This window comes from Ciconia boyciana, chromosome 2, assembly GCF_034638445.1.
Source record: "Ciconia boyciana chromosome 2, ASM3463844v1, whole genome shotgun sequence".
Lineage (NCBI taxonomy): Eukaryota > Metazoa > Chordata > Aves > Ciconiiformes > Ciconiidae > Ciconia > Ciconia boyciana.
The window spans coordinates 97,274,883-97,283,896 of NC_132935.1; the positions used below are offsets into that span (position 1 = coordinate 97,274,883).

General features: G+C 45.5%; 1 protein-coding gene across 1 annotated transcript; it reads right to left on the reverse strand.

The window, feature by feature from the left end:
* Positions 1-867: 867 nt before the first annotated feature.
* GCM2 (glial cells missing transcription factor 2) lies at positions 868-5,823 on the reverse strand. The gene is made up of 5 exons (XM_072851383.1): positions 5,782-5,823; positions 4,191-4,443; positions 3,682-3,794; positions 1,947-2,072; positions 868-1,749 (listed from the first exon to the last, which is right to left on the reverse strand). The coding sequence occupies exons 1-5, from the start codon at positions 5,821-5,823 to the stop codon at positions 868-870; spliced, it is 1,416 nt and encodes a 471-aa protein (XP_072707484.1).
* Between the last annotated feature and the right edge of the window lie 3,191 nt (positions 5,824-9,014).

A 9,014-nucleotide genomic window follows, 5' to 3' on the forward strand; every position in this document is an offset into this window, starting at 1 on the left:
CAGTATTGGTCTGACCAGCTTGCCAGACCCCTTCAGACAAAAAGCAGTTTCACTGCAAATAGTCTTCAGGACCATATATGCAACCCTGACACCCACGCGATGCTGGGCATGCTTGGTGAGGGTCACCTGAGCCCTCTTGCCTCCAGGTCGAGTGTTGCAGGGGGTCGGTTCCCGGTGGTGGTGGGGCTATGCCTGGGCTTTCCCTTTTGCATAGAAAGGCTGGACAGTCTGTAGTCTTGATGCAGGGGATCAAAAGGCAACATGAAGTGAGCATGTAGATTTTTCATTTCTCATTTCAGAGAAACCTAGCTGGTCTTTCCATTCATCAAATGGATCACAGCAGGTGAACAGACAAGTCAGGTGAATTATTCAGCAAATTGTCTTGCTTTCATTTATTTTATTTCTTTCATTTTCTGTCATTTCTTTCAGTTGACTATAATCTATAGCCACTTTCCTTCATCTTTTTTTCCATTACCTGGTAAGCATTTTCTTTTTTACAGATGGAGCATTTTCTCTCAAAGCTAGAGGCATCTGGCAGGAGTTGTGGCTACAAGCGGATTGCATCCCTCGTCAGAGGAGGCTGTTGACTTCCAGAGGTGCCGTGCCTCCACCCTGCCTTTGCCCAGATGTGTTTGGACTCAGCTCCTTGTGCCGTTTTAGAGATTAGGTGGGGCTGGTTTGGAATTTTGTGCAAAATATGCTTCACTCAGCACAGCTCCAGAAAGGCACTTTGGGGGGATAAACTGTTGTGATGTACTGCTTCCTCACCTCTCCTCAAATCCCAAACCACCGGGCTTAGCATGTACATGGTCAGCACGAGAATGTATTTTCCCATTTTCATGTATTTGCCATTTAGGCAACATTTAGTCAATAATCAGCACTCTCAAACCTTAAAGTCTGTCCTTCGTGCTCAGTATAGCTGTTCCCCAGCGGTGGCCCATACCGATAGGTCTCCACGGTCTCGGCTGGTTCGGACTTCGTGGGGACCGGGTCATGCTGGTAGAGCAACGCTGACTTTATCATCCCAAAGTCTTCCTGAATCTTCATCCCTGAATAGATAGCACCCGAGACGTTTTCTGCCACGTGGGTATAGCTCTGAAGATTTTTCATATCGCAGAGGTTGTCACTGTATTTCAGTGCGGACGGCTTGTAGGCCTGGTAGGACACCTTGGTGGTGGTTGTAATGACGGTTTGCAATGGCGGGGCTATGGGAGAGGGGCTGGAACCATACCTGCAGGGGTAGTCCCCACCGTAGTAAGGGTGGTTAGCGCTCGTTTGCATCTGTCCGTAGTCACTCCGGTCTCCGCTGCCAGTTTTCCCCCAAGCTGGTTTCAGTCCGTAATGTCTGCCAGGGTTATCAAAGCTCTTCTCATGGGCGGTCATGGCGTTGTAGTGAGATCCATTCAAACTGATGGGGTCAGCATCGATGGCAGGACTTGTCAGATCTTTGTAAAATGTTGGGTAAGGGTTGGAGCTTATAAAGGTAGGAACTCCAAAGTCGTAGCTGCACGGCCTGGGCATGTAGATCCTTGGATTGGGGCACTTTGGGTACGGTGATAGCTGGTCCTCTTGGAAGCTGGCTGAGTCGTAAGAGGCTTTGTAGAGGTCAGCGTTTTGCAGCGAAGGGTAAGACTGGGCTGGAATTGAAAAATTGGTGTCTGTGATGATACCGACCCTTTCTGGGCCATCCACGCAGGGCAGATTTTGTAGGTTATTGGCGTAACCGCCGCTATCGTCGTACCTTCCAGCCTGACAAGGACAAGTAGATCTTTGAGATTCGGGAATGGATCCTGCCCGCACACACGTATATGTCTCAACACTTGCGCTATTGCTCATTTCAGCCCCAGATGAACAGGCGTAGTGTGGTGTAAAGCTTTGTTTTGCCCTGGGATCCCTAGTACATGCTTATGACACCTTTTTAATTGACTAAAAAAATCTTGACTTACCTCTGAGTTTAGAGTTCTCTTTTTCTGGGAATGGTGAGAAAAGGACATTTGCTTCTTAATTGCACTTCGTCTTGCCTCTGCCTCCAATTTGCTCTCTGGCCTGGGGTGGTCATGGACTCCTTTAGCCTAAATTAGGTTTAACAAAGAATTAGATGTGAACTGGAAGGAGATAAGAGAAAATGCAATAGTAGAATGAGAGGTAGCCACAGCATGGTCTGTGGTTTGGCACAAGAAAACGGGGAGGAGAAACTAAACAACAAGGAGGGATTAAATTTAAAAATAAATAAAATAAATCGTGATTTGCAGGTAGCTAGAAGAAATAAAAGTGAGGGAGAAGTCAGTGAGGGCTGCAAGGCTGGATGATGAAGGAGCAAAGGTGTTACCTATGTTTGTGACATTCAGGAGTAGCTGATTAGAACCAAGGGAAAAAAAAGATTATAAATTTAGTTTGGTTGATTTTCTGCAGTCCAGGATCTCAGTTCTGCTTTATAACAGCCATCACTAAACCAGCATAAATAGGCTTTAAAGAGGTTTAATGCCACCAGATGACAAATATTCTCTACTCTAAAGACAGTAAACACCTTCTTCAAGAGGACTGGAAAGCATACCCTGGGGAAAGCCATCCAGAGATGCTCTGCTATTGAAACATCCGTGGATATGCAGAACTATGTATCCAAAGCTATACTGATATATGATAAAACAATATATTCTACATGTCCTTACACATTACATTTCCCTAAATGGATCTCCATATAGTCCCTAATATGAAGTGGGAAACTTAAAATTGCTTTTAAAATACTGTTCTTTCTCCAGTAGAAATTAACTTCTAAGTGAGGATTTATTGACTATTTTGATGGTAAAAATCTTCAATTTTCACATGTCTGTAACAGAATATCTGAATAATAGTAATACTACTAATAATAATAAAAAAAACTCAACAGGTGAGAATTTGGAATGTGGCCAGTTTTGCTCCATCTCTGACTGGAGAACAGAATTCACTGCAGTGTGGGTCAGGGAAAAAAAAAGAAATCATCCAGCAGAGAATGTAATCTCATAGAACAGAAGCTTTTTGTGAATTTTGTGTCCTAATGTTGCTAAAAAAGAACAAATCAACATGAAATTGCAAATTTTAGTTTTCTAAATTTCCTTTTTTCTGGCAAGTTTTAAAATTATCTTAAAATTCAAAGGTTATTTTCACATGAAATAGAATTTTCACATGAAATAGAATTTTCACATGAAATAGAATTTTCACATGAAATAGAATTTTCACATGAAATAGAATTTTCACATTTCAACTTGTGCAATTTAAGTAAGGCTTTCCTTTCCCCATTTATTTATTTTAATAGAAAATAAATATTAGGTCCTTGGTGAGATTCAGATATCAGACACGCCAGGGTGCAGGACAACTTTTGTGTTCATACTTGTGTACTGTGAACAGGAGAATTTTAGACATCTACAATGATGTTATAGTTAAAATTGATTATAGTTAACCCTCAAGTACTGCTTTTAAAAAGACACCCAGGTGTTATTGTTTTATTTGTTCTTGCCATGTTTGTACTACAGAGGAATTCAGTCATGGACCAGAACTCCACCATGCTCACCATTACACAAAAAAAAAAAAAAGAAAAAAGGGGAGGGGGGAAGAAATCTCTCTATATATGTGTATAGATATAGTTTTTGTGTATAGGTATAATTTGTGTGTGTGTGTGCGCGCATGTGTATGCATGCTTTTTACCTGGAAAAATATGGCTTTGCCATCAAGCCTCCAGAAGTTAGTGACTGGATAGCCACTGTGTCCTCGGCAGGGAATCAGCTCAAGGGCTGAGTTACAGTTTGGGCAGGCTTTCTCTGTGAATAGAGGTAAAGAAACTACTGAAGACACTGTTAAAGGTGAGGTGTTGTCTGAGAGTAAACAGAGCTCAAGAGAATATGATCAGCCTTCACTGAAATTCAGATTAAAATATGACGTTCAAGGAAACGCAACGTAGACTGCCAAGCGTAACCAAATGGTATGGACTAGACCTGCATCTTGATATAAATGCTAATGAGTTAAAGGATTGTAGATCCATTTCCCCTCAAATATTTGCAGACAGGCGTTGAAATTTGGAACTAAATACATTCATCACACTCTGCAATGACGCCTTAGTCTGCATGCAAGTAAGGGTGATCCCAGTTCAGAAATCAGGCCCAGCTGAAAGAAATGGGGTCCCTTGGGCATCCCAGCTCTCCTTGGGCACCCCTCACTTTGCTGCTTCTGCCGAGCCTTGTCACATATGGCGGGGCGAAGCTGCAGCCTGGCTCCGCCGGGCAGAGCACAGCTCCTGGCGCACACCACCACCCCCAGGCAGGACTTCTTGAGGATCTGGCAGTTGTGGTTGTTGGTGTTGCGCATGGCCCAGCCGCTGAGGTGTCTCTGCGCGTTCTTCTCCTCGCTGGAGTAGATGAACCGCACGTAGCCGTCGGGCCATTCCTGGAAGGCATCGAAGTGCTTGGGCTCCTGCGGCAGGGCAAGCGGGGTTGAGGGAGCAAGGCAGCAGGGAGGAGAGCAAGAAAATATTAGCAGGGTATTGCAACCTGATGGTTTTGCCCTGTTACAAAATACATAATGGGGAAAAAAAAGGGGCTTTTTCTATGATCACCCAAGCAGCAGAAAAAAAATTATTGAAAGAATAGCTTATTCAGAAATGCTCTATGAAAGGGGAAAGGCAGTCTGAGCTTCCATGTTTCTCAAGAAAGTCAGGATCCTTTCCTCTTTTGCATCATGATCCGTAATAACATGGTCTGTTGTCACAGATGCCTCCTTGCAGTGAGGTTACCCAGCCATGAAAGGTCAGCCTTGTTACCAGAACTTAATGAGTGGTCTACCACTGATGTGCCTGGACAGGACAGAAGCTGCCCCGCTCATACTTGCTATTAAGTTCTCCTCATTGTGGGATTGTGCACCTGCAGGCTGGAAACTAGAAGTTTTAGCTAAGGAATGGTTTCTTAAAGTGTGTCTAATGTAAGTTGAATAAGGCTTCTACCAAAAAATTAAAATAAAGAAAATTGCCATTGCAAATATACTTCCAATATATGTATAGGAGTTTGGAGAAAGAACATTTCAATTTGGGATGTTGCTGGCTTTCTGGAGTTCTGTACCAAAATGTAATTACCAGAACAATTAAAGAATGAGTAAGATTTTAAACTCCAGATATTTACAGTGCAAGTAAAGAATTCCTGCAATGCTCATTTAGCATACATACGTACCACATGCGAGCAGTCCTGGTGAATGCGGGTAAACTACCAGCATTTACAGCATTAAGCCATTCTATAATCGCATGGGCGATTATTAGTAAAATTAAATAAACTCCAAGATGAAAAAAGTTGTGAATTAACAATGCATTTGGAGCTCACTAGTAGCAAAAAAAGTGGAAGTCTCATTGATAGTAAAACATCACATCAACAGACAAAATATTTAGATGGCTTTAATTATATTAGCAGAAAATAGTCAATCCAAGCTTCTTGTTGACATTTCTTTAAGTGAGGAACAAGGGAGAAGAAAACTGGCTGAACGGCGGAGCTGAAGATTGTTTTAGAAGTTCATAACACAGCTGGCCAAAGCTGTGTCTCAAATCCATATTTTTAGTTACAAGTCATTTTGTAAGGACTGCTGCAGCCCATCAGGACCCATGTAACTATATTTGAAAAGGTGCGGGGGAAGTAAACTAGCCATGAAAAAAACGAAGCTTGGCTCAGAGGCAAGATTTTTCCCCTGACACCCCAGCCGCCCGGCCCCACGTTGCAGCCACTCGGGGACTTTTCTACCGCGCCCCCCACCACCCACCCTGCCCGGTACCTGCGGCAGCTTGGGGTCGTTGATGTCCCAGGTGAGCTTCATGCCGGGGGGCGGCGGCGGGCGGCGACTCCCGCTTTTTTATGCGGTCGGGGTGTCCCGGGAGGGGTGGGCTCCCGGCCGGCCCCGCAGGCGGGGCAGCAGCACCGTCGTCCCCCCCCACCCCCGCCGGGCAGGGTCTGCTCCCCCTCCGCCCCCCCAAGCGGGCTCCGCTGCCGGTAGCTGGAGGTGGGGGCAGCCGAGGGGGTCTTGCCCGAATCCCCCCCTAGCACGGGGTTGGGGTGGGGTGACCTCTGCAAATTTGAGCGGGGTCTGGCAGTCTACCCCGGCAGCAGCAGGGCTCTGCCCCTCGTTCCCGCGGAGGGTGGCAGGACCGGAGGGTGCCCATCTCCAGGCGCAGCTCTGCCCCGTCGGGATGCCCCTAATGTTTGATTTCGAGCTGCCCGCAGCTTGAAAAGCTCCTGGGAGTCAAAGGGGCTGGACAAATAACTTGCTCTTCCCTAAATGCAGGCGTACAGCCGCGCTTTAGACTTAGATATAAACGAATTCAGTGCTATTAAGCGTGTTCTCCGTTCTGTGCTGTGCTCTGTGACACAAGGTTTAAAACACAAAACCAGAGTCAGTGCCATCTTATCCATCGGCATGTTTTAACTTACTAGAAAGTTACAGGTAACATTTTTTCTACCTTCTTCTTTTAGGAAAAAAATAGCCGATGGGGCTTTGGGGGAGGAGAAAAAAAGAGTTTGCTTTTAGTTCTCAGAAACAGAAAGAACAAAAAATAAAGTATGCATAATATGATAGAGACGGAATCGTTGAACGGCTAGTGCTGCTGCAATCGTCTAAACGATCCCACCTGTTCTGGCAGATTTTTGCATTCGCTTCCACCCCCTCTAAAAATGTTCTGAACTTTACCCTTAGCTTTGCAAAATAAAAATCATCCTGTAGCTGAAAAGGCTAGCTGTGGCTCCCCCCGATAGAGAGCAGCCCCCGCTGGGCCGTGGGGCCCCCCTTTTGTACCCTCCTGCTCGGACGGGGTGCCAGCCGCCAGCACCCGGCTGCGGGGGGCCCTTCCGAGCCGCCGCCCGCCGCACAGGTGCGGCTCTTCACCGCAGGTGTAAAACTCGGCTTTTTTCCCCTGGGTTTTCTTCTCCCTCCCCTCCCCTCCCTTCTACCAGAGCCCGGGATAGAGTTAGGCGTGCTGAGGAAAGGAGAGCGCTTGGAGCCGTGGGAAACGCTGGCGAGCGTCTCTCCTCCACCCCAAACGCGGGTTTATCCAGCTGGCTGCGGTCGTGCGAGGGTCGTGGGGAAGGGGGGGTAAAGCGGCCCCAGCACCTTCCCCCCGCCCCGGCTCCCGGGCCGCCCCCCGCCGCGGAGCCGCAGCCCGGACCCGCCGCGCCATGGCTCGGGTAAGCGCCGCTCCCCGCGGCGGGGAACCGGCGGCCGGGGCGGGGAGGGGGGTGCACAGCGTGATGCCCCGGGGGACACCCGCGGGGCCCCGCTACGGCTTCTCGTGGTCCCGGCTTTGGTAAACCTCCAGCTTGGGAGCGCGGGGTGATTTTGAAGCTTTCCTTAGGAAATAAGGAAGGAAAACCAGCCTTTTGGCAGAGAGAGGGCGAGTAAACGGTCTGCAGCTCTTGGGCAGAAAAAGCGGGTTTTCTCTGTTTTTCTTTTCTCTCCCTTTTCTTTTTAAAGGAAGAAAAAAGTGAAGAACGGAGTAGAGAGGCGAATGGCAACATGGCAGCCAGAGCAGAAGACTATGTAAATATATTTTAAATGCATCCTTAGCTTTATTTTACAAATAGTTGTATATATTTAACAGTGCATTCTTAAATGGACATGGCATGATCTAGAATTTTTAGTAATTTAATGTCATGTGGGAAGTGCAGCAGACCCCTTAATCTCTTCTTTAGTAAGTGGGAAGAAATTATTGTAATAGTTGCGGGACATGGTAAGAATTACAAAGTGAGGGCACTGAAGGAGTTGCTTATTTCTTTACTCGGTATCCTTTAAGATTACTTAGTTTCGAAGGTCCTGTCTCTTTTGGAGATTAAGGCTGACATTTCACCTTCAGATGTAACAGTAAAATGAAGGTAGAGAAACAAACGAAGTAAAAACAAATAAACAAAAAGCCTACAACTTTTCAAATTACAAGTATTTTCTCATAATCAGTGCTGCAACGATTCAAATGCCCGCTTATTTTAATCGCTAGCTGTTTGCTTCCCCTCCCTCCGCAGCTCGAATCGCTTCTCACCGATGCTTTTAAGGGAAAGGGATTTCAGAAAATAAGCGAACTGCTTCAGGAGAGAGAAATAGAGCCTCCCCAGAAATACAGCAAATCTCTCTTCAACCAGCTAGATAAAGCACTGAAAAAAGCAAGTACCATAAATAATCTTAACCACCTTCATGCCCGGCTCCACGGATATCAGACTAATAAAGCGCGATGCTCTGTGTTTCTGTAGGAGCTGGAGAAGAATGAATTCCAGAATGTTTCGCTGCTGCTGAAATGTATTCAGCTCTACTTTAAAAGTGATCTTCAAGAAGGGACGAGTTTGTTTATTGAGCAACGACTGGTAGAAAAGATGAGTACAATACTATATATACAAGTTACTAATGTGATTTAAGGTTGCTTGCATCAGGAAAAGAACTCCAAGGAAGTGAGAACTAGAGGATGGCTTGCTGGCCATGCAGAAGCAAAATATTTTTTTTAACATATTGTATGAGCTGAGTGGGAGAAAACGTTTGCTTTCATTGTATTACTTTCAGTACAGCAGCTAACATCATGGCTTCACTTATCACCTGACTTAATGGGTTTGTGGGCTTTTTTTTTAAGCTGACAATGGAGGGAGAAGATGAGTTTTGATGACTCCCATCTGTGAAACGATATAGAATTTCTAAATACATTTTAAGTGCTCCAGCAAAACATGATTTTAGTACTAGAATTGATGAGCAGTTTGTGCTTTTAGAATTTTAAAAGCTGACATGCTCTTTATGAAGGTCCCTTTCTAGATGCGTAGTAAACCAGATGGATTTAATCTGCAATTGTATTTTATCTCCTAATGGCACAATACTGATTTCAGCTGGTAATACTTGTAGTAGCAGAAATGCACGTGAGCTGAAGAGGGCTAATACCTGGATCTAATGTAGCTAGGAGGGAGCAGTTAACACTTGCTCTCTGGTAGCAGGGTTGTACCAAGGAGTCCTCAGTCCAAAATGTTGTAATCCTGCCTTGTAATTAT